Source organism: Maylandia zebra, linkage group LG2 (assembly GCF_041146795.1).
Source record: "Maylandia zebra isolate NMK-2024a linkage group LG2, Mzebra_GT3a, whole genome shotgun sequence".
NCBI classification, from domain to species: Eukaryota; Metazoa; Chordata; class Actinopteri; order Cichliformes; family Cichlidae; genus Maylandia; species Maylandia zebra.
Window position 1 is genome coordinate 40,197,594 of NC_135168.1, and position 26,732 is coordinate 40,224,325.

General features: G+C 39.7%; 1 protein-coding gene across 2 annotated transcripts in view; it reads right to left on the reverse strand.

Annotated features, from left to right (window-relative positions):
• Positions 1 to 300: 300 nt before the first annotated feature.
• Positions 301 to 26,732, reverse strand: part of spock1 (SPARC (osteonectin), cwcv and kazal like domains proteoglycan 1) — a 117,283-nt gene continuing 90,851 nt past the window's right edge. For both annotated transcript variants that reach the window (XM_076873580.1, XM_076873581.1), the window contains exons 7-12: positions 24,798 to 24,918; positions 6,754 to 6,873; positions 4,894 to 5,115; positions 4,330 to 4,392; positions 3,609 to 3,746; positions 301 to 1,740 (exon numbers count right to left, since the gene is read on the reverse strand). In XM_076873580.1, coding sequence (XP_076729695.1) covers positions 1,544 to 1,740; positions 3,609 to 3,746; positions 4,330 to 4,392; positions 4,894 to 5,115; positions 6,754 to 6,873; positions 24,798 to 24,918 — 861 coding nt within the window. In that variant the 3' untranslated portion in view covers positions 301 to 1,543. The remainder of the gene's footprint in view (positions 1,741 to 3,608; positions 3,747 to 4,329; positions 4,393 to 4,893; positions 5,116 to 6,753; positions 6,874 to 24,797; positions 24,919 to 26,732) is intronic.

Genomic DNA, 26,732 nt, shown 5'->3' on the forward strand with positions numbered 1-26,732 from the left:
AAGAGTATTTTCTGCAGCTACCATTTATGTCTGCTTCTAACAGGGACAACGCTTTCTCAAGGTTGGAAAAGGTCAGTATTGATGGAGGGCTTTGATTGTAATACTGCAGCGAAATCCGGGCTTTGGAAAAAAATAAAAAATCTTATGCAAATGTGTTTGTGGTTTCAAAGAGAGGCAAGAGATGTGTTTTTATTCATCTTTTTTTTTTTATCACGATTTTGTGAAATGAGATGAAACACATGACGTCCTGCCTAAAAGGTTTCATCACGGGGGAGCAAGAGACACATGGACGCAGACCTGTAAGGTTCAAAAGACACCCAAAGTGCCACTTTACTTAAATTCTCAAAGTTACAAATAAAAGTTCACGTAGTTGACATGGTGAAGATTTCAATTTCAAATCACTGAACATATCCAACGCTTTGACGCACAACTGAGCCTCTTCTTCTGCATGACTTCGTGTGTCCTCCCAGCTCAGGAGCAGCTTAGTGTCCATGCGCAGTCAAAAATCCTCAGCAGCCCTATTGACCAATTAGTAGAAGAATAGCTGGCTGAGAACCAACCGATTTGGACTGTAGGTTTTGCAGTTTGCTTTTCTTAACTGCTATCACACTTTGCAATGCAACTTCCTACCTCCTGAGATTGGGAGAAGAACCAAAAAGACACTAGACAGCATCAACATAGCAACAAAGTATTGTAGCAGCCAAATAGGCATCACTTTCTGTTTGAGATGCATAGAGCTAGACCTGGCCAGGTAAATCTCTCTTTTATAGAAACACGATGAGAAACATGCAACAACAACGACAATACATCATTAATCTCATTGTTTCCTGGGCTTCCTGGAACATTCAAGATCAACAAATATTTTACAATCCTCCTTAAAACAACAGAGAGAGAGTGAGAGAGAGAGGGAGAAGGAGCATCTCAGAGCCTTAAACTGTGGCAGCAATTTGCAGAAACATCATTGAACACCAGAAGGAGCCCGACGGTGGAACACACAATATGAAAATGAGCCGCTGATGGAGCAACAGGGAAGGTAGTCCATAGCCTGGCCTCCCTTAAGGAAACATATTTACATCCAATACATCAGCTAACATATCTGGGCTCATAGACTGACCAGAGATTCTGACATGGACATACAATGATAGGAGAAAGGGAGAACGACTGAAAGAAGATGGAACGAGTGACAGAGATAATAGAGTCCCTGTTAGAAGGTGTTTACGATCACAGGTTTGGGGGAACGTGGAGGCAGAAAGTGGACAGCTCGAGCAGAATTCTAAAAGGGGCTTGACAGTTGTTGAAATCTAATAGTCTCTCTATTTTCTGTCTGAGGACAGAGTGAAACGCTTGAAAATGAAGAGGTCAGATGAGGTTCACTGAAGAGAGAGATTTGGATGAGAGACAGAGATTGCAGTAGCAGGTTGAGGGGCCAGGAGATGGACTGCTGCCAAGGTAACTGGAGGAAGAGACATTGGAATGGCTTTAGATCTGTGCTGAGTTAACGGAGTTTCCTGGTCAGCTGATGGCAAAGGAAAATGGAGCGGAGCTACCAAACGTAGCCGATTTCGTCATCCTTGTCCTCTTCCTCGTCCTCGTCGTCCTCGATGGTCCCTCGGGGATGGATGCGGCCCCGTCTCTTCTTCTGCCGGCTCCGACCGGTCTGTGATGGCTCCTCTTCTTGATCGTCGAGGAGTATGACCGCACCGCCGCTGCCAAAATCCCCCGATGTCTCCTGATCCTCATCTGTAGAGAGAGAAAAACATAATAAAGAGATTACACAGATATCCCCAGATTAACATTAATTATGATATATTAATGATTTCCCAGATTATAAATTCTTTGCCAGTGGGCTCCCTGAAACTTGAAAGCCTACTGGAAGTAACCCTTCCAGCACTTTTCTGAACTGACAGGTTTCTGTCATATTTAAGGCCTGCTTACATAACAAAATTAGTGGGTTTGCTTCGGCAGTTAGCAAGGGTGGTCTACGCTTCTGCAGCTACCTTTGGAAAAACCCGGAAACTATGCTAATAGTCATCAAACCACATCTTTATTGATATATACAGAGGTGTCAAGACTTTCATTAGAGGGCACAGGAGGTCATGATGCAAAACAAAACATTCAGTGTAACACTTCACCCCCAAAGACCTTCAGAACTAATTCCACTCTCATTAGCTCCAGCCTTATTTTGTTTTGCACTAATTGCTAATGTTAGCAATTAGCCTGGGTGTAAACTCTTGAAATAGGGCACAGAATCAGAGTAGGCCATCATGAGCTAACTCTTTCCCTAACCAATACATTCTTTTCAGGGGAGCAAATAATCTACTAGAAAAAATAAATGAAAAAACAACAACTTTTGCTTTCTGTTGATTTACCCAACAAACAACATGCGGCTACAGGGAGTTGATTATACTGGATGGTTTTAGTGGTGTTTGGTTAATGGGAGGCTAATGCTGAATCCAGTGGAGCTACAGTGTGAACAGGAGTCATTATCAGCTTCTGCCTTGAGCATTTTTTGAAGCTTGAACTTCAAATTAGTCTGTGTTCAAAACAGCCTATTTACACCTGGGTACAACTGCGCTGTGGTTGAGTGGCACTTACGCTGTTAAAATCAGTTTGGTGTCCTTGTGTTCAGGCTATTGAGTGGAGAGCTGCTGCATTGCTACCTGTTTGTTCTACGCAGGCCAGAATGGGAGAACTCCAGGCAACCCCTGCCTCAGGCCACTCAGCCAGAGTTAGATGAGCTTGTTAGGACTGGTGTTGTCTACGCGTGTGCATGTGTGCATGGAGGCTGGACGGACATCAATACTGGAACCTGCATTTACTGGTTTTCGACTAGACTGGCATCCGTGCGAGGTGCAATCTGCCAGTGAGTTGGCTGTTTGATTGGTAATTAGTATGTCTGCCTGGATTCTTTCCTCCTAATTATTGTTCTTTTTTCCACAGTGCAATTGATTTGTAGCAAAGTGCTTTTATTGGCTTTTTGACCATTTCATTTGAATTTCCATGGCTGACTTGTTAGGTATCACTATAACATGTCAAAAAACTTAATCTTGTATATTCTTTGTCAAAATGTAATGCAATAGGCAGTAGTTTATTTGTTTATTCTCCCCTGTGAGGTACGCCTCAGCACTGCTTCAAATTCATATTCATAACAGATCTTTTGACATTGCTCCCTGCTGACAAGTGTGACAAATTTTCTGTCTTGACTTGCAAGATGCTGGTGTTTTATCAGAGGTACACGAGCAGGATATCAGAGGCAGATAGAATCAGGCATATTAGAAACAGCTGAATTGGCTCCAGAGGCATGCCTAATGTTATCTATTTCCTAAATGATAACTGATCCGTAGATACCGGTACAGATAGAGACACACGGGGAGAATTACTGAGCAAAGAAAGAGAACAAAGTTGCAGCTGCAGTGCTCTCTGTGTGTCAGTGTTGTAAAGAAGAGATCGGCAGGCTTTCTAATTTGTAGAAGATTACAAATGAAACAAAAAAGACAGATGTTCAAGCAGACAACGTGGATCAAAGCACTAACACAGAAAGAAGGTCAGAGAAATGGAGGAATAACAGAGCAAACTGAAGAATATCTACATGTGTGGCTTGGTCTTACCACAGTTGGGATTGCCTTGTTTTCTAGAGCCAGCTATCTCGTTGCCATATTTGTCCACACACCAACACTGGCCAGTGCTGCCGTGACACTGAGTTGGTTTGAAGTAGCCCTCGTCAGTACAACGGGGAATATAAGTGCCTGGAGACGAGCAAAGAAAAGCAGGAGGAAATGAGAAGGAATGACGAAAAGTCACAGAAAGTTATAGAAAGCTGCTGGAACGGTTAAACAGACAAAAATTAAAAATAAAATCTGAGCATATAATGCAAACTCTGCTCAGCAGAGGTTACATGTACACGTCCTCAACTTGCAGCAAAAGTTCTTGTGTATTCACACAGGGAGGGAGATCAACAATCAATTACTGCTGTGAAGGTTGCAGACAGGAACCATACATTCTGCTTAAGGAAAAGCAGTCGCTTGATAACACACATCCACAAACGCACACACCTATTTTCTCTTACCTTCATTTGACCCTGTCCCAGCTCGTTTTTCAAGCTGTTTTGTAGTGAGCTGAAACACTACACGATCTGCTCAATGGGTACAGATGACATGTGTACAAAGTGCCTGGATGTGTTTTATAGTGCTGGTGCAATATCTCCTTTTTTCCCCTACTCGAAAATATTTATTAAAAGAAATCCAACTGCCATTTCACTCTGTGGTCGTGAGTTTTCCTCCAAGGGCATTTAAAGGAGCGAGCAACTGACAGCTGCCACTTCAGACTGACCTATGAGGCTCTTTCTTCGACTTTGACTCTGGATCCTGCTCTTCTCAGTTTGACAAGGCAGTCCTACAACAACAGAAGAAAGTCAGTATCATTAAATTGAAAACTGAAACAGCTCTAGTTGTATCTTAGATTATAGTTAATAATCACTCAAACCTGTTTCCCTCCACTAACAGCTTAGTGACATATTATACTGGAGACATCCTCCTTTGCTATCAGGCTCAATACCCATTATCCTTACATTCACTATTGATTTACAGTCCTTGAATGACCTGACTATTTATCCTTCTTAATACATTATTAATTAAAAACATGTTTTTATTAAGATAAGATAAGATAAGATAGAACTTTATTAATCCCTCGGGTGGGTTCCTCTGGGAAATTCGAAATTAGTACTCCGTTACTAACATTTAGTTTATTACATTATATCAGAACTACTGTAACTGGTCTTAAATGAGGTAATGCAGGCAACTCGTATCTGTGTCACTTAAGCTTTCTTTCCTTCCTTACTTATTCATATGTTCCCTCCTTCTTTTATCCCTTTATCTTTCATCCCCCTTTCCTCACCATCGGGCTTCTGGAAACAGTAGCACCACTCGTTATTAGAAAGCTTGCCATCCTTGAACGAATCACAGGAGTTGAAGAGAGGCTTCATGCACAGTTCATACTTGTCAAGGTAGATGGCACTCAGTTCCGACTGGTCCAGGAGTAGGTCAAAGTTCATGTCTAGCTTGTTGAACATCCAGCCCAGTGAGTCCTTACAAATGGGCAGGATGCTTGTATCAAAGTCTAGAGAAGAAAAAATGGAGACGCAAAAAAGAAAAAAAAAAATCACATCTGATACTGCAGAACATGTCCAAGTCACCGACATTTCCTTTTTTTAAAGTAACACACTGAGTTTCGAGTTCGAGTATGTGCGCAAGAGTGTTTTCAGCGGCAGAGAGCTGAGATGTGTTCAGACTAGAGATGGCACGATACCACTTTTTATGTCCGATACCGATATCTTAAATTTGGATATCGTCCGATACCGATATAGTGTGTTTTTTAATAAATAAAACTTTTTTAAAAATATCTTGCTGCATTTTGTATAAGTTCAAACTCAAAAAACCCCCCACTAAAGCTATTCTGTTATACCTGTATGCAAAAAATACACTGCACCCAAAATATTTCATAGTTCAGCAATACTGATCAATCTAATAAACTTAAACCTACTTCATCCTTCCTATTCTGGTATTTTAAAGAGTAAGCAACCTAACTAATAGGGTTGCAAACTCCCAGCAAAAAAATAAAAAATAGGGAACCACCCTCCACCTCATGATGCTTAATCGACGTAATCAACTTTAATTTGATGCAGTGTGAAAAAAATGCACAGAAATCAATTATTTTTCAAGAATAATTAAAGAGATTCAACATCTTTCTTCAACAGAATTGCAGACTGCACAGATGGTATCTTCCCAAAGGAAAAAGTACTATAGCTTACTAGGGTATATTAGACTTAATAGTTACTATATACAGTAATGGACTTCTTTTTTTACATCAGATTAAAACTTTGGGTGTAAGATTCAGATAATTAATTATTAAAAGCTAGACATTTTAAATGAGAATAAGAAAGAATAGTATGTCTTTGTGCCCCCTTTTCCCTGTTCATGCCCTATCGGCCCCCCTGGCTAAACTTTGCTAGATCCGCCCCTGCACAGTTACCAGCCGTCAGCTATGTAGAAAAAGATCCTGGTGTAGAAAGTAATATTAAATAAATTCTAACAACAGCTTATCAAGGTTAAACGTGCTGCTGTTGTTCAGCCGCTGGTTTCCTCTTTCTGGCGCGAAGTGGGCGATAAACAAACAAGAGAGACGGACTGACGACAGAAAAGCCGATCAGCTGATCATTGATCAGTTTCATGATTGAAGTAGCAGCAGGAGAGAGAGAGAGGCAGTCGCTCCATATATTGGTTGTTAAGCTTAACGCAGGAATGCTTTACAAACATTCAGAGATGAACTTACACACTTGCTTTACTTCTCTCTGGGATAACTTTCTCGGAGATGAAATGCTCAACCAGACAGATCTGGCACGCCACAGCCGCTCTATCACGTGATGCATACTGCTCTGACGTGCTAAGGTTATGAGCCGAGTTATGCCATGTCGCAAGTTTTGTGAGGTGCTTTTTTGATATTTAATGGATCGGATTACATTTTTTATTTCTCTCCGATATCCGATACAGTAATTTAGGTCAGTATCGGACCGATACCGATACGTAATATCGGATCGGTCCATCTCTAGTTCAGACATGTTGACATTACAGAGAACAGAGCAGGGTCACTGTCAACATCAGTGCTAGCCCTCATGAGAACTGAAAAAAAGCATGACTTTTCAGCAGCTACTGGGTACACACACGCACACACAGGCACACGGCATGGGGATGTACTCACGTCCAGTGGTGGAGTCAAAGCTGTCAGAGGATTTGAGGTCTCTGTTGGCATCGAGGTGGAGAACTCCGAACCAGTCCTTCAGTCTGGCAGAGAGACTGTGAAGCTCTGTATCAGTGCAAGCTGCAGAAACACACACACACAGACACACAAAATAATGAGGAAAAGGGAAGCTGTCAATCTACTGCTGTCATCTGAGTAAAAAAAAACAGCTCTTTTTCTTGCTCCTCATCAAACTTTCATTCCATTTCTGCTGTGTACTTTTCCTTTGTATTCTTTCCTTTCTTTTGTCTCGTCCAACTTTTCTCCTTGAGCAAACACAGTGGGGTGATAACGCATACTCAAATACTGGTTACCATAGGAACACAATCTGACATGCACATATGCACATACACACATGTACAGTATACATATTGTTATTTCCATGGCTCTTAGCATTTCTGTCCAGTTTCATTTAGCATTCGTTCAGAGTTCAGATGAATGACTTTATCTTTGCAGGAAAAGACACAATCTCACACACATACACCATACCAGTGGAGGTCTGTCATGCCACTTTGCCTTCATAGTAAAACAAGAAAAAAGAAAAGAATAGTTGTGTCTGCATTAGATGCCACTTTATTGTTGCAATTTTAAGATAAATGCATGTGTTTCTATTAGGGCTGCCACAAACGATTATTTTGATAGTCGACTAGTCACCGATTATTTTTGCGATTAGTCGACTAATCAGAGTCGACAATGCATCCATTGGACGTAAAACGTACAGCTTATTGCACCAGCATGCATCTGCTCTTACATAACTATCATTAGCTTACAGCTTTAAGTGTTTAAGCTATGTGCTAACTCAAAATAAAGGCAAGATGATAGTTTATTAAATTTTAATGAAATTTACAGATTGTTTCGGTGAAGTTTAATAAACTCCTTGCTACTTAAAATATAACAGGACACCGGAGTATATTCTTGAGCATCTCACACTTCTGATAATCAGCTGTCTGCTTGACATTTATTCAGCTGTGTAAAAACTATAACTTTAATCTCAGCCAAACCGATTTACTCAGGAACAAATAAAATACTGAAAAAAGCCAAACAATAACATTTTTAAGTTATCTAAGTGACTTATATATGTTTAACCTGAGTAGCGAAAGACGGCGGTGGGTTTGAAAACGATTTGCCCGGAGTCCGGGATTCTCACCGGCTCTAGTGAGCTTTGCCCCTGGCTAGCTATCGAGCTAGTGGGTAACGCTTTTCAAAATATGTGGTGTCTTGATAAACTGAGCAGATATTTGAGGTTTACACAGTTACATTCTCGTCTGAAAATATGTTAAACGTTTATTTTGTGACCCAGAAAGAATAATAAGAGTAATATTAAAACTAACTAGCTGCTGCCATTGTTGGAAACTGAGCTAGGCTGCGCTATGAATTCTGGGACAAAGCTACTTCTTCTTCTTCGGGGTTTAACGGCAGCTGGCATCCTTGTACATGCAGTGCTGCCATCTTCTGTTTCAGTCCGTTATTACACTCTTAAATCCTACTACTCATTCCTGCGTCTTTTGTGATCTTACAAAGCTTCAAACGACGCATCGACTATTAAATCAGTCATCGATGATTTTGATAGTCGACGTAATCGTGACTAGTCGACTAATCGTGGCAGCCCTAGTTTCTATCTTTGTGCATGATCGCTCGCATCTGTGCAAATGCAAAGAAAGTTCACCCAGCACTGTCACCCATTTTGATGCTTTAATGACAGAGAGCATCAACTGAATTTCCCTAATTTGAGTCATAAACAACAAGAAAGAAAGCTCTCGTTGCTTCAGCCCCGTGGGACAGACATGGTTGGACTGCAATTCAAGCAGACCTCTGCCTCTGCCTGTCTCATTCTGCATCTTTGTGTGTCAATCTTCTGCGCCTGATTGACACATTTGTTTCTCATTTTCTTTCGTCTGAGAGTTTGATAAATGTGCCTAGAGGACAACAGCCATTCGGCATCTCGAACCATCATTACCGATCAAAATCCTTCAGCTTTGTCGTGTAGCACAGACGATCCACAGAGGAAGGTTGTTGACAATCCTGTTGCACGTGGCTTTCCTTTGATACAATCGTTCTTTTTCTAGTGTTTACATCTGAAGATAGAAAACTGAGAAAATCTTCTGAATGTTTGAAATGTGAACGCCTAAATGGACCAAAATCACTCATCCACACACGCACACAAGGACTTGCACTTAAATAAAGAGAAGACCTGAATCACACTTTGCTGTCAGTGGATTAAGATGTCAGCAAACATGGGATCAAAAGGATATGAGCACATCACACACACAAGCAAAGTGTAAACACTCCTCAGCGTCAGTGGTAGTTTATAAGCACATATTTCTGGCATCTTGCTTTTAGCTGAGCCACACTCAACATCCTGTATTCATGCATTCTTGTCAGGTCATGCACACATGGAGATACACCTGTACATACTGCATTTTACAGTAATAGTTTGGAATTGTGCACATCTTCCTCCATAAAAGATGTTCTTAGTAAAAGAGGATGAAAAATACTTGTCTGACTGAATTCATGTGTACATGTGCGTAACTACGTATGTGTGAGTGTGTGCCTTCAGGACCAGACAGATAACATTTCACAGCACTCTTCATTTCCACAGTCTGGAAAGAGAGAACAAAATACCAACAGCTAAACATCATCTCTCCTCAGCGATTCTCAGTCGGTAGCACGTCGCCCGTTCGAAGCTCAAACCTCTGGAAGGTTTGTCCCTGCCTGATCCTTTATGTGACTGCACTGCATTCCTACATTGTCTCTGCCCTTCATCGTCTTGCTCTCTGTTCCCTCTCATTGCTTTTTGTATCACTCTTTGCTTTTCTGATTCTTTTGTTGCCTTTGAGACTTGCTGATTTCTCTCGATTGCTCATTCATTTCCAATTCTCTAACTCTGTCGATTTTCAAGATTCAATATAAGCCACTTATCACACCTGGCTGTGGCTAAGCCAGTTTCTTTTTATGACGAAGAAGAAGGCCACTTTGATATGTCCGACTCTCTTTATTTCTTTCTCTCACCTAAATTGCTTTGAGTGCTTCATTTCCCATTTCTCTCCTTGTACATCCCCCTACAGACTCTAAAGATTTAAGCGTTTCTTTAACAGTTTTTACCTTTGATATCCACTCCCTCTATCGCTTTCCATCTTATTGTACACTTTTTCTGACTTCACTACACTCATCTTTTCCTCTCAAAGTTTCTAGACTTGGCACTATGGCTCAGAATGAGTCTAGATGGACTCTTATCTTTTTATTTTGTCTGCATTGTTGAAATAGTGTCTGATAATTCCAGCACTGCTGAGTGCATAAGGAGCCTTTTCAGAGGGCGTTAAGTTAGAAAGCTGAAAATATTCACATATACATCCAATGCAGAGAGTTATAAAGGCCTGTTCTTACACTTTTCTATGTTAACAGAATACATTACTGTGCAAAAGTCTTGAGCCACTCTTTCAATCAATCCCACACTGGTTTAGTAACCAGTCCGGGGACTGGTGAGGCCAGTCCATGACACTTATAACTCCATTGTGTAGTTTTTCTATCCAGGTATGTTTTTACTGCACTGTTGGTGTGTTTGAGGTCATTATCACGATGAAAAAAGAAACTGTTGCCAGTCTCATATTTTCTAGATCAGCGGTCTCCAACCTTTTTTGCGCCACAGACCAGTTTAACTCCAACAATATTTTCATGGACATACTTTAAGGTAAATAAGGTAAATACAACAAAATAAAACCAGCACCAGTACAAAAAAGGGAACATTTATTCATAAAACACATGGGAAAAGACCCAGGGAAACCGAGTTAATGATAAAAATTATTTTAAAAAAATGACAAATACCGATAAAAACCTTGAAAACTATACATTTCACACCCAAGTCTCAACTCTCATGGCCCAGTACCAAATGACTCGGCCCGGGGGTTGGGGAACGCTGTTCTAGATGGTATTGCATGATGGATCAAAATCTGCCACCTCTTATTTTATCCACTTGTAGATTTTCCTTACATTTTTTAAGGGCATGTGACACACCATGCTGAGGTACATCAGCTTGTTACTGTAAAATACTATTTTATGTCTAACTATGTGATTGTGTACATTTTTCATAGATTTGACTACAAAAATTGGGACAAATTAAGGGTTTTGTGCCAAAAGATACAATTTAACATTTGTCTGTTATGTTTAGAGACAACACCCATTCATTCCTTGAGGTAGGTCTATTTTTAAGCTTCTATTCCTCTGTAAATGTCAGCTATAAGGACTGAAAATGAAACAGAAAGAAAGGCAAGAAAGTCTGGGTCTATGAAAGCAAAGTATAAAGAAATGATGTGTGGCTCAAATTTTTGCACAGCACTGCACATCATATTAACATTAACATTTGTATAAAAGCTAAATTTTAATGGGTTGTTCCTGTAGTCGTTGTATTTACTTCTTTTCACTTACAAAATCAAAAGCCATGTAGGCCAAATCTATCCCTGGATACTTTATAACTGTCTAAGGTTCTCAGTTTTCCCCCCTCTTTTCATTAAGTTGTCAGGATTTTTCCATTGTGCATTTTCATAAAGAAAGTTTGCTGACAGCATCCATCAGTTCAGGTAGTTTCCAAAGAGTTTTGTATGTGATACTGCAGAACTATGACTAAGCAGCAATGCAGTCCTTGATTTCCTTGTGAAATCATAACTGATGCAACAGGTGTGAGAAAAACAAAGCTGAAAAGTTTTGCACCTTGTCAGCTTCAAGAAACTGGAAGATCTCTTTGGTGGCTTTTATATTTTAGCAGCAAATTTAACTCTTACTTATCACAGTGCAGAGTGACAAAAAAAGGCAGAAGTGGGCAGAATAAATAAAAACCTTTGGGTAAATAGCTACTTTGTCAAATCTCAACAACTAAGAGCAAAATGTGCACTCTACTTTAAATAATAAACCAGACAACTGCTTTCCATCTGTTCTTAGGTGGTGTGGAGACTGCAGTGTCAGATTTGTCAAAGCCCCACTCTAACCTATCAAAGAGAGTTTGACGAGGAACCTTTACAGCGGATGAAGCAGACAGAGGCAACAAGTCAGCCAGCCAGACACTCACACACACAGACACACGCACATATATAGAGGCAGCGTTCTCACATGAGACGCCATCGATCATAGCTGTGGGTCAAATATCAACCACTGAATCGTGGCTTAGAATCACCATCTATCCTTCTTCCTTCCTTCTGCTTTCCCTCTCACCCACCACATCCTCACATCTGCTGTCTTTCATGTCTGCGAACCTGGATGAAAATCTGGCACCTAACTAAAAAAAAATATCACAGTCTACGAGTCCTTCACAGACTGATTCAGAGGAAAACTACCTGCTGAATGTGGAAAAGCAAAGTTAAAACTGAAATCCATCACAGAAGATAGAGAAATGGACAAATGAAAAAGTGTGTTGAACAACATTATCTTAGATAGTGGCAGTGAAATAAAAAATGAAAATGAAATCAAACACTAGCTGGACATTTTAAAGAGGCTGAATTGCTTCATTATGTTTAAAGTTTGGTTTATGTGTTGTCTCACTGGGAATTACAGTTTTCTTTTCTTTCTTTTTACACCTTAAAAGCTCAAATTTCAGCTGTAATCTTTTAAATTGAAGTGTACTACACTGCTACTAAACACCATGACAACAACGATAGCACTGTTTGTGTCCTTTAATTATTATTTTCCCACCACACATACATATAAATATATATATATATATTTATGTGCACACTGGATGAACACGGGCAGCTCCAAAGAAGACTGGTTTGTGGGTATTCTCGGTGATGCCACTTTAAACATTTTCATTTGTGTTTACAGATGTGTTTTGTTGACTTGTCGTACTAATTATCCCTGAAAAACTTTATTATGTGCCTGACAAAAAAATGCAATGTCCTGGTAGCTCACATAGCTAAATGGTAGTAGCCAAGTTTCAAGGAACCACTACAACTAAAAAACAATGATCTCTCAGTATAAAAGAATAATATATAGTTTGTGTAATTAGTCGGTAAATGTCACAATGCCCATGATTGAATGTTAGCCACTTGAAGACAAATGTGCTAATTAATAGAGGTGGGAATCACCATACATCCCACGATACGATATTATCACAATACTTAATGCACGATACGATATTATTGCAATTTTTTAAAATATTTTGCGATATTCAGATTCTGTACATAAAGGTAAACTTTATCAATATTCATTTTATCTAATATCAAAGTCTCGCACTCAGTCTTTCTCTCATTTCAGTCAGTTTTAATGTTGACAAACTGAACGGTTTGTATTACAGTCTAGTCCAACTTAATTAAATGCAACCATCTGGTACAATTATAGCTATTCTGAACTATGCAATTTATGAAAACTATGCAGCCCCTTCAGCAACTGAAGAATTTGAAAGTAAATTAAAACAAAATATAATTTTACATTAAATAAAAAAGTTTTAAACTTAATTAAAATAAAAAATGTCTTAAGTTAAAATAAGTAAACTGTCATGTTTATTGCTGCCAAAAAAAAAGTTAATCTTTTGCTCAGAAAAATATCACGATACTACACAGTATCGATTTTTTCTCACACCCCTACTAATTAACTAGATTTAAAAAAAAGGGGGGGGGGGGGGGGGGGGGGGGGGGAAGGGGGGGAAAAATCCCTGCATGAGTGCTTAAAATTTCAACATCTACTGCCTTCAGACTTTAATCTTACAAAACTGATGCATGAAAATGCAAAATACTGTGTGCGTTTTTCTGTGCTAAACAAGCCCTTAAATGTCTCTTATGCAATGACAACAGTGAAGACAAAGGCGAGGCAAAGCTATTGAATTTAATTCAATTCAGGTTTATTTATACAAACCACAACAATCACCTCAAGGTGCTTTATACTGTAAGGTTCTGAAAACAACCCGTAACGATCAAACAAACCCCTATGAGCGAGCACTTTGTGACAGTGGGAAGGAACAACTCCCTTTAACGGGAAGAAACATCCACAAAAGGAGAAGAGAAAAGACAAAGAGAGCATAGTTCTCCTAAATCTTCTAGAAATATTCTCCCATACTCATCTGTGCACTTTTGCACTATCACCAGATGTTAGAGTTGTTACTTTCATTAGGAGGAGATTGAGCAGAACTTTCCCAAATTACATATGTCAAACCCTCCAGGGCAGTTTAGGTCATGAGATAAATGTGTGTGCCAGACGTTCTGAGATACAACTCCAAATATCAAGAGAAATTAGGCCTTGAGGTCCTCTGTGGGTCCCCTTTATCACCTGTAAATAATTAACTAAGCGTCTCACTGGCTCCAGACAAAGTAAAAGGTAGGTGGTGATCACCTTGAGACATCGAGAGTAGCGTCTGATTGAATCAAAATTAAAGATAGATGGAAAGCGAGAGAGGATTGGTGAGAGGCAGTGGAAGGAGATGGCATTTCTTAACAAGGTAACAGAAAGAGAAAGAAAGGAAGTGCGACAGTAAGGAAGGAGATACAAGGAAGATAGAAGGTCAGATTCATTAAAAAGATACAAAGGTATGTTTGATTTCCTTTGCCCCGAGCTATCAGCGTTCCAGAGTGATTTCACTGGCACTGAGCTAAGTTTCGCCCAGATAATGATCAGTAATACAGTGTCTACACAGGCAGAGAGACAGGTAGAGATAGAAATTGGCCAGATACACAAACAGCGGAAGGCAGACAACCAATTCAGGTTTAGCCTTAAGAGTAATTTTATTTTGGCAAAATCAGTATCTCTTCTACTTTTTTAAAGCTCATTTTTCAAAGTGGAACTTTTCTGTGTAATCCAACATCACTGGATATAAAACAGTCTAGAGAGGCTGGAGGAGAATGTGTAGGGATTAGGGAATTAATAAACTAGCAAACCAAAAGTAACCATTTCAGTCACCATTTTATTGGTTATTTAAATTTACGGCATGGCCTGGATATGATAAGGCATGTGAAACTACTTGTTTGATACTATAGCTATACAAAGACAGCAGAACGCAGAGGTTCCTATTATCCTGATGTTGGATTGTCCATGCATCACTCCAAACAGGTTATTTCCTCTGTTTGGAGTGATGCATGCACAGCCCTTTGCTGTGTTACATATTCAGAGCAGTGCCACAAAACAAATAAAAACAAAGAGTGGAGATTCTTATTAAACTTCTAGAAAATGCAACTATTTTCCCCAATTATAACTAATCATTCTTGTAATTATTATCTCCAAATGTGAGATATCGGAGCAGCCACAAGTTAATTAGATTAATTGTAATTTAGGCCTCAATTACACAATGCAAATGCGACATGCTTAAAGTTGTAACCACAAAGTTGTACACTAAGCCCTGCAGATGACTCTCAACATGACGCTAATGCAAAATCATTTAGGAATTATGTATCAACGTAAGAGCAAGGTGTATAGTCAGGAAAGACCAACAAAGACTGTTTGAAAGTGGTGAAGACAGTCTCAACAAGAAATTCGAAAACACTCTTCACGCTGGTCAAGACTCTGGAAAAAATCCCTGAGCAATTGGCACACGTCAGGAGAGCATAGGAAGTGTGGAGGCAGGAGAAAAGAGAGCACAATCTGTCCTCCTGTGTGCTCTCAGTAGAACTGTGAGACTGAAATGCCAGGGAAAATTTAATTTAGCGAGGGGATTTAGCCTGTTCAGCATCTTACAGTGCTCTTTGTTTTGTCAGTGTCTTTTTTCCCAGTGACAGCTGACATAAAAATGATCTATTATTACTTTAAAAATCTCATTGACCATAACCAGCGCTGACTTACGCCGTTATAGAAGATCATCTGCTGGATCGCTTCATGTCAGGTCGAGTCATTGTTTTACAGGGGAAAGTAATGATGTGCAATGTCACAGAGTGCTGCCTCAGGGGAGATGGCAGATCAAATGAAACCTCAGCACCCCTGTGTCGATGTGTTAACCTTCTCTGACAAACAGGCAAACAGCAGCAATGGATTTCTGAGCACATCAGGATTAAATGTTCATTAGGAAAACTCAGAGAAATTACTGGTTAACGCATGTAATTAACCTGCAATTATGGCCTAATTCTTAAGATTTTTCTAAATTCTCTGTTGTAGACAATTTATTTTCCCAGAGCTTTTGTAAGTTACAATTCTGCAGAGACTTTCTATCATCCGTTTATGCCAAGCAGACACTAATTTGTCCCCATATAAATGCAGTTCAGAGATGCATGTGTTTCACAGTCTTCTAAACAATCCAAAAAATCCCCAAAAAACAAGAAACAACAGCAACAACGAGAAAGACAAAAAAGCGGAGGTGGAACTTTAACCTAACACTCTGCAAAATGATGGAGTGGAGGCTTGAGACAGAAAATAAATGAGAAACTGATAGAGTTGGGAGAGGGAGGAGGAGACTGAGGAGTCAAAGGGAAAAGTGGGAGTGATGTGACTGACAAACACACATGTTCCCCATAGGCCCGCTACCACTCAGTGATAAATAAAGGTTATTAGTGTGGTTTAGGGAAAAGTATACTCGCAAACATGGAATCTGAAGACTACCACTCTGCCTTGTCAAAGAAAAACAACAATATTCACCCTGCTCTCCAAATAAATTGCATGCTGCAGCGTAGACTCTTCTACAGCTATCATTCAAAATCAAGGGAGTGTGCAGCAGACATAAGATACAAAGACTGAAATCTATGTACAGAAAGTGTTCGATGCCTTTGCATAGTCATATGACAGGCAACAAATTCATTTATTCCCAATCCTCAGACTATGTGGCCCCTTGCGTGCCCTATTCCATCTGTGTATATATTTTCTGTCTTGTAAAAGCCTTTTTATGGAAGTGCAGAGTTCAAGATGAACTAAAAAAATGTAGCTATAATAAATATATATTCAGTGTTCACTTTGCCATTCAAGCCGAGCGTCCAAGTGGAGAAGAAAACTGATTAAAGTGACTTTAAAGCTGGCTTGATTGTTTGTGCCGGATAGTATTTTAGAAACTGCTGAGCTGCTAGGATTTTCCCACTTAACCATCTCCAGGGTTTACACAAAATGGCCTGGAAAAGAGAAATATCCAGTGAGAGGCAGGTCTTTAGGTGAAAATTACTCGTTGAAGCCGGAAGTTAGAGGACAATGGCCAGAGTGCTTCAATCTGATAGGAAGGTAAACATTCATTAAAGCCATAGTATGCAGAAGAGTATCTTTGAAAGCACAACATGTCAAACCCTGAAGCAGGAGACCACACCTGTCAGTAAAGAACAGAAAACTGTAGGTTCAATTTGCATGGGCTCACTAAAATAGGGCAACAGAAGATTGGAAAAAATGTTGGCTAGTCTGATAAGTTTTGATTTCTGCTGCAACATTCAGATGGCACGGTCAAAACTTGGCACTAGCAAACATGAAAGCATGGATCCATCCAGCTTTGTATCAACGGCTGAGCTGCAGCTGGTAGTGTAATGGTGAGGCGGATATTTTCTCGGCACACTTGGTTCCCCTTACTACCACTTAAGCATTGTTTAACTCCCACAGGCTACTCAGTATTGTTGCTGACCACGTCCATCCCTTTATGACCACACCGTACCCATCTTCTGATGGCTGCTTCCAGCAGGATAAAGCATCATTTCACAAAGCTCAAATGATCTCAAATTGGTTTCTTGAACATGACAATGAGTTCACTGCACTCAAAAAGCCTGCACAGCCACCAGAACTCACTCTAATAGAGCACCTTTGGGATGTGGTGGAACAGGACATTCTCATCATGGATGTGCACCAACTGTGTGATGCTATCATGACAATATAGGCCAAAATCTCTGAGGAATGTTTCCATCACCTTGCTGAATCAGTGCCACAAAAAAGCAGCTTAGAAAGCAAAAGCGATCCAACCTGATACTAGCACAGTGCAAATAATGAAGTGACACCTAATTTAAGAGTTCAAATTCTTTGAAAAACTCCAACAATATAGCAAAATCTACTGCTTTGTATTCTGTTACTTTTAAGCTTGAATACTTTACTACACTACATCCTACATTAGCGTACAAAAAAAGCAAACAAACAATAAATAAACAAACAAAAATCCAATGACTAATAAGTTTACCTATTCTGTTACATAAGGAATAGTGGGTGACTGTTTAACACAGGGTTAATCAGAAAATTTTTAATTAGATCTCAGGTTGCAGAAAAAGTGCTAAATGTTGCCCTGGCAGCAAATTCTAAGGCATCTATATTCAGTGTTTACTTAATGTAATGGAAAGGAATTTAAAGTGTCTTGTTTACTGGGTTTACTGACAGTTATATAAATGTTTTAATCATTAGACTCACCTTAACAGTCTATGTGCTCATTATAAATAAACGGTATAAAACGACTACAGGAGTAAATTTAAGTAAAATGGTAAATGGTCTGTATTTGTATAGCGCTTTTACTAGTCCCCCCTAGGGACCCCAAAGCACTTTACACACCCAGTCACACACTGGTGGAGGCAAGCTACAGTTGTAGCCACAGCTGCCCTGGGGCAGACTGACAGAAGCGAGGCTGCCATATCGCGCCATCGGCCCTTCTGGCCAACACCAGTAGGCGGTAGGTGAAGTGTCTTGCCCAAGGACACAACGACCGAGACTGTCCGAGCTGGGGCTCGAACCGGCAACCTTCCGATTACAAGGCGAACTCCCAACTCTTGAGCCCCAAGTATTAGAGCATAATGTGTTTTCCAGCCTCAGTGTAGCCCCACAGTGTTTACAGGAAGATATGAAAACATGCACATTATATTTAAAAAGAGAATATTATGTTTGGCTCATTTAAGCACTTCTTGTAAATATAACAAGGTCAAATCAGTGATATTAACAATTACAATAAATTTGTGTAATTTATAAGCTTTAAATAGTGATGTAATCATACACAGTTGAACTTGATATCATATAAAAGTAAAAGCAAGTCTATTTATGATTTTAAATGATGTGTTATATGTTTTTAAAACTTGATCTCAGAGCATCTAATACCTCCGGGGTTGCAGCTGAAACAATCAGGCACACACCACAACGCTATAAGAATACATGCAAGCATAACATCGGTTTAATGGAATATGCTATTGTCATTATAGCTGGATATACCAGAGCCTTAATGATGGTGCCACATACTGATAAGTCGTGTAATTGAAATGGTGTGCTTCTTTTTTGCAGATATGCCTCCTGGCTTTAAATGGACTTGATCCAGTGCTTTTACCTTGTTACGAACGACTTAAAGTCCTTAGGGCACACATGCTTAGTGGGTTTTTTTCTGTTACTTACGTACTGCTTAGCACCCGGTTGGATTTGGGCACTTAACCACTGTGCATTTTTCTAATATAATAGTTTGCTCTTTCTTTAAAAAACAAGCTGTTCTTCTGCTGTTTGTGCTTATATGTTGGAAACACCACTAATTCCCATTCATACATAAGTTGCATGAATGGGAATTAGTGAAGCCACGTAAGGAAAATGTTGTTGTTGTTTCATGAGTTTTAGCACAGACAGATGTGGTCAAAGTGATTCCTTAGTCATTGCTGCAGTAAAAAGCTTTGAAGTAAAACTTTGCTGTCTGTCAAGAAAGGCACTGCATGCTAATTTTATATCAGTCAAAAGTAATAAGCAATCCCATTGGATTAATTACTGACATGTTAATGCTAAAAATAGTAGATTTCCTAAGACTGGAGCCAACTAAAGGAAGTTTGGCAAGCTACTTCTTGCTGCTCCCTTATTCCACACCACAGCAGGTAGTTTGTGTTTGATGCGGCATTTTTTTTATACTATGTATGGTGGCCCTGAGAGGCCAAATGGACATCAACTTAAGAAAACACCAGCAAAAAGAAAAACGCTGCAAAAGCACACAAAACACAACGGAAATAGGAAAAAACAGATTTCCAAAAGCACAAGGGAAGTGTTTCTCAGGAGACAATAACATGATAAAAGACACCTAGCATGTTTTGGGTTCCTGCAACTGGTCCGTCGGGTTATTGTCTCCCCAGAAACATTTCCCTTGATGTTTTTTCCTATTTCCAACGTGTTTTGTATGCTTTTACAGCTTTTTTCTCATTGCTGGTGTTTTCTTAAGTTGCAGTCCGTTTGGCCTCTCGGGGCCACCGTATGGATGCCCTTCCTGATGCAAGCGGATCCTGAAGTCACACTTATAACATATGAATACTATGGAGTCAATAACAAAACTTTTAAGCAATTTTAACCCCCTCAAAATAGACACTTGAAACTTTTTAAATGCAACTGATTGTAACAATCAAAAAAGTAAAAAAGTAAAATCAAACCAGCTACAGGCCCGTGTCAAGCTGAAGCTCACCAAACGGTCAATTAAACCATCCAACGATATCAGAATCAGACTTTATTTATCCCCAAGGGGCAAACTATGACTTCTGATATAACTATGACTTATGATATGACTTCTGCTCTCTATAGATAAATAACCAATCCATGACACTCAGAAAAAAGACAAACGTCTCACTAAAAGCACAATCAGATAACATCAGCATGGATTTATCACAGTGGAAATGAGAAATTTTCCTTGAACATGACAGCCGCCGATGCCCTTTTGTCCCCACACAGCTTCACAGTTTGTTTCAAAGTTTGAATCAATAATTGCTCCAAGACATTCATAAGACTGAACACATTCCACCGTCTGACCCTTAATGGATGCGATCTCTTGTGTATGAGTACATGTTCTAAAGCCAGTGATCACATATTATTTTTTAACAAAATCATCAAGGACTGTGCCACGGTTGGGCTCATTATCCTGGAGCTGACTAACAATAACAGAGTCATCTTGATACTTTAAAATGAGCCTGCTTTCATACCCAACTCTGTACACACATATTTGTGTATGGAATAAATAATAGATAACAGATAATAAATAAGGGTAAAAGCACACATCCTGTGGGATGCCAGTCGCCTTCTGATTAAAATGTGAGACTGAATTGTGTTGAAGGTCAAAGAAAACTCAACAAACAGTAGCTGACCATGAGACCATGAGAAGTAATGCCTGGAGAGACTGGTCATTAAACACATCAGAGCTGCTTTTCCACCATCCCTGGACTCGCACCAGTTTGCATACAGGGAGAACCGGTCAACCGAGGATGCGATCGCCACAGTGCTGCACACATTACTGAAGCACTTGGAACACAGGAACACCTATGCACGGCTCCTCTTTGTAGACTACAGCTCGGCTTTTAATACCATCCGGCCATACAAACTCCGTCCCAAACTCCACCAACTGGGACTTAACTCCTCTCTGTGCAACTGGATTGTGGACTTCCTCACTAACCGTAGACAGAGTGTCAGAGTGGGTAAGAACACCTCTTCCACCCTTGTGGTCAACACCGGTGCCCCTCAGGGGTGTGTTCTGAGCCCTCTGCTATACACTCTCTTCACCCATGACTGTATTTCCTCCTGCGCGTCCAATCTCATTGTTAAGTTTGCAGATGACACTACAGTGCTCGGACTTATATCCAACAATGATGAGACAAACTATAGGACAGAGGTGCAACAACTAGAGTCATGGTGCCACGACAATAACTTGGTCTTAAACACCAAAAAGACCAAGGAGATCATTGTAGATTTCCGGAAGAGGGGCCATAACAACCATCTGCCTCTCTTCATTGGCAGTGAGGCGGTGGAGAGGGTGAGCAGTTTTAAATTCTTGGGGGTAACTGTGACCGAGGACCTGTCCTGGGGCAACCATATCACCTCAGTTGTACGGAAGGCCCAACAGCGCCTCTACTACCTGAGGAGACTGCGGAGCGCACACATTCCCAGATCTCTGATGTTGAACTTCTACAACTGTGCCATCAGCAGCGTTCTGACGTATGGATTTCTAGTGTGGTTCCCCAGCTGCACCAAGGCCGATCAGCAAGCACTCCAGCGGGTGGTGAAAGAAGCTGGCAGAATTATTGGAACAAGTCTGCCAGAGATCAGTAATATCTTCCCCACTCGCTGTCTGAGGAGGGTGCACAGTATCCTGCGGGACCAACATCACCCTGCGCGCCACCTTTTCCATCTGCTGCCCTCAGGGAGAAGGTACAGGTCTATACAGGCCAGAACATCCAGACTGGCCAACAGCCTGTATCCACAGGCTGTGAGGCTCCTGAACTCTCTGCCCCCCTCTCACGGACAATAACCATATCCAACTTCTTAATAGCAATGAACTGGTCTGCATTGGTGCATCATATCTTTATTCTCTTCCCCCCCCCCCCCCTTTCTTAAATAGATAACTATCATATCTGATATCATATCTCACAGTACAATAATATTGAATGGGTTGCATTGTTGTATTTTGTCATGTTTCTCAGGTCTTTGTCTGAATTTCTACGAACATTATTGCTAAGGATTGTCTTATTGCATTGGAGTCACACTGGGTTAAATATGTACACTTGGGTTTTAAGGGGTATTTATTATTTTCTTCTTTTTTTTGGGTTGTATGGAAGCCCCAAACGCAATTTCATTGTTCTTGACAATGACAATAAATAAATAAATACTAAATACTAAGTGTTTAACAGTTATGTTCATCAAGGTTATTGTGGCATCATCTACTCCTTTGTGTGGTTTATAAGCTAACTGCATAGGATCAAGGATATACTTAGTTCGTTGAGATTTTCAATTATTTTCCTATCAACTGATGTAAAGATAATTGACAAATGGATTTAGGAGCAGGAACTAAAACAGCTTCTTTCCATGCAACACTGTGCCTGTGAAGACTTTTTAAAAATGCAGTGAAATACAGGTCTCAGCTGTTAAGCACAAGATTTAAATAAACAACCATAGAAATTGTCAGGTCCATGACATATATTTAGTCATATGGAGCAGAAAGCCTTTTCATCACTCCTTAGGGCAATGTTAAAATACTGATTATTTCCAAGCTTTGAAGCAGTTCCTGAATCATTATGGCGGAAAAAAAGTATGAAAATGATTTTAAAGATGATAAAGTATATTAGCTAACCTAAAGTCTGAGCAGAAGCCATCCAGAGTGACCTGACTGCATGATTTGGGTCTTTTTTCATACTGGACCAGTCTTAATCAGGTTTATTTGCAGCCATTTTATTCTTTAAGTAAAAACGAGAGAAGCCTAAAACCTGAAAAATCCATAAAAGTACCCATAAAAGCAAAACACTTAAAACACACAGAACATTTATACAAGGACGCCAAACTCTCACTGCTGGTCGCTGCGTGTGCACGCGCCATTATCTATAATACATCATATATCTAATAATAAATGTGCATTTTCCCATATTTACAACTGTGCATATGACAAAACAAACAAAATTTAAAAAAGAAAAAAACCCACTATCATCTATTCCTTTTTATTAAATCTAATTAAAGTGAATATTAAAACAATAGCCTGCATGAACACTTGTACAGGTACACATTAGAGTGCACACCATCTGTCGTTCTTCCTGTGTCTGAATCTAAGCAGAGAAAAAACCCGAAACAAGCAAACACAGAGGGGCAGTAACACAACAGCACTGTTTACTGATAAAGTGATGCTTATGGTCCTGCAGTTACAGACGCAGGTGTAGTGCGAAGTGAGATATTTACTAGTCTGGTACCAATGTTCAAACTCCGTAAACACAGTCGAATGACTGCACATATCAACCTGATGCAATCTATTGACTGTTACCACAGGAACACAATCTCACACATACGCAGAGTGTTTTCCTCACCTACTGCCACCCCCATCTGTTTACCATTTTATGTTCCTGATCTAATGAGAGATTCTATCAGGTTGGGAGACGACAAACATTTCACTCATCCCTGCCACCTCTGAATGCACAAACATTTGGACCTGCTATCTGATCGATGGTTTTTAGGACACTGTGCTGAAAAGGTCAGTGAGAGTCATAAAAAGAGGAAGACAAAACCATAGATGAACTTATTTAAATGAGAAATAGGGACAGAAAAAATAGACCTTAGTGAAAAGAGTCAAAGCAGGAAGCCAGACAGAAAAAACCCCCCAATGCTGCATGCTGACAGTGTCCAAGATCTGGAAATAGATTTCCTTTTTTCCCACAAACTCATCCACTCTGTTCCCTCTCAGAGCCAGACTCTTAGCAAACCAAACACATAATTATAGTTTTTATTGAGCAAAGACAGAAGGGAATTAATTAGACAGCAGTCAAGTTGTTAAAACACTTCTCTGTAACCGCATCACTTTCTGTTCCCGCCATTCATTCAGACTTAAGCTAATGGACGAGACTGTAAGATAAAGAAAGAGTTGTCATTAATTAGCAGACACTGAACCTCGGGAGCTTTATAAATGCTTCACAATCAAATAGTAATTAGATAAGACCTCTGAGAGTACAGTTTGATTTCTGTATGAAGTATAGATAGATATATATATATAGAGAGAGAGATAGAGAGAGAGAGAGAGATAGAGATAGAGATAGAGATAGAGAGAGAGAGAGAGAGAGAGATAGATAGATAGATAGATAGATAGATAGATAGATAGATAGATAGATAGATAGATAGATAGATAGATAGATAGATAGATAGATAGATAGATAGATCGATCAACACTACACAAAGTAAAACCATTCCACCAATCCCCTATTTGTGAGAGAGGAAGTCTGTAACGATAACAATCCATCCTATTCCTTTGCTGCTTTCCTTTAGATTGCATTTCTCTACCAGAATCTCTCCATCCATCTGCTGAAATCCTATTTCCATGACAAACAATAAGACACACACACACTCACTCCATCACTGATCCCTGCAGCTGTCAGAGAATGGGTGGGGGTGATGGGACGGTAAGGAAAGAAAATAACATAAGTAAGGAGAGGGGTGACAGGAAAAGGATGGAAACACTTTGAATCACCAGAGAGTTTGAGGGATTACCAGTGAAAGGATGTTTTTGTGTGTGTGTGTCTGGTGAGACATAGTAGAGTGCTTCTGAAGCTGAAAATTGCTAAAATGCAGATAATCTTTTTCAGCTCAAATAAAGGCAAACACGACTAACTACGTAACCGCCTAAATAAAAAGGAAGCAACTTTAAACCTGATGGTTAAAGAAAAAAGATGACTATCAGGTTAAGTACTCACCAGCCTTCTCGCCATTGTGCAGTGGTTTGCTGAGCTCCTGACTGGGCAAGCAGGGACATAGCCCATCACATTTCACTGAGATTTTCTTCCCAGACAGGCAGCTCTGGAACTCCAATTTACACTGTAAAAAACCACAAAGACCTTTTCAGGGTCTAATTCCCACAATCACTGATGACAAGAGCAAAAAGGAAACACTAATTTGACAAGTTTTTTTGTTGTTGTTTTGCGTTTTGAGAATGATGTTAAAACTTTGAAAATAAACTCATTATTTTGATTAAAAAAATGCTGAAATAGTATTTCAAAGAAAACAATTGGGATTGTGAGGATAAATTTGTTATACAGTGTGGTGATACGTATAAGGGCTTTGAAGAGATGGTGCAGAATAAAACTAAACATGAAATAGTTAATTTTGTAAGTGAAATAGCTGGCAATGGACTTGATCTTATGCTCAACATTTCCACTTTATTCTCAACTTATTCTTGAAATTTCCACTTTATTCCTAACATGAGCAATACAAAATCCTTCAAACATTTTTTCCTTACACTTGAGATACTACACAGCTAAATAAATAAAAATAAATTCATCTGCATGTTGTATAATGTCACCTGTGGCCTTGCAAGCGCTATGAGTGTAAGACAACAAGCTGTCATTGACGAAATCATTGACAAAGTTTGCGGGAAAGAAATAAAAATAAAAACCAGAGTGCATGGGTGTATTAAAGATCCCTATTATATACTGCAGTCTAAGGAGGCAACACTTCACGAGCACTTTCAGTCCAAAATATTGCCCTGAATCTACAACTTTGACCTGACTGAACTGAAAGATGGTAACTATGAGCAAAAACATTTTTCTGCAAACCATGCAAACAAGCGTGAACTTTGGAAGATTTGGCAAGCATCAGGAAGTGAGTGTTTACTATAGAATTTGTACTGAGCTGCGTTATGTGGGAACTGGATGTTACCTGAGGTGAAAACAAATAATGGCGCTCCTTAGCTGGTATGTTTAAACCATGGTGGTTTATTATTCTATATATGAAATTACAACAAAACAAAAACGTGAATATTTCTTATTTGAGCTGATTATGGGAAACATTTGCTGATACAGGATTGGTCATTTATCTTGGATGAACAAATATGTCCGTTAGGCAGTCATGTAGACATGCCATTAGAAACCGAGATTCCCGTTGACATTCTATTATTCACTGCAGTACAAACCTAATGCAACCCAAAAAGAAAGATGGACTACTTCTGAATGTAATTTAACAGCATAAATCTCATTTCAGGTAAGTGAGGGATAAGAAATTGTTTGGACTAGTTGGAGGAAAAAAAATCCAATTACCAGACCCTTCCAAGAGGAATAATGAAAACTGAAATGAGATATGTAAATTCTGTTTGCGAGATGATGACGACAGGATTTGTCAGAGTGGGACCATGACGGTGCATAAACATCTATACGCATATCACGCCTTACACAGGCTTAGCCTTATCCTTCCAGCACTTTAATTTCCCACGTTCTAATTCAAATCCATCATTTCCTCCCTGTCACCTCTTTGATAGCGCCGCTAATGTTGCTTAATGAAATCTGTTGACAAAGGAACAGTGCTCTGTCCTGTTTTCAACATATTGAATTAGCTGTCTGCGGATGGGAGAGGGAGAAAGAGAAAGAGAGAGAGACGGGTGGGGATAGAGGGTGGGGGAAATGGATGTCCTCCCCCAGTCACTGTCAGAGAGAGAGAGGCACCATGAATCTTTATGTTTGTCTCTCTCCTGGGGTTAATGTGGTTTTGATGAAACAGTATTTTAACACCTGACTTGGTCAAGTAAAAATAGAGGTGAGGTGAGGAGAGAAGCCGAGGGGAGAGGAGAGGAGAAAGGATGATTTAAGAGGAAGTAAGTAATGGATTTAACTTAGTGGGCCGAAGCCTCTCAGGAGATA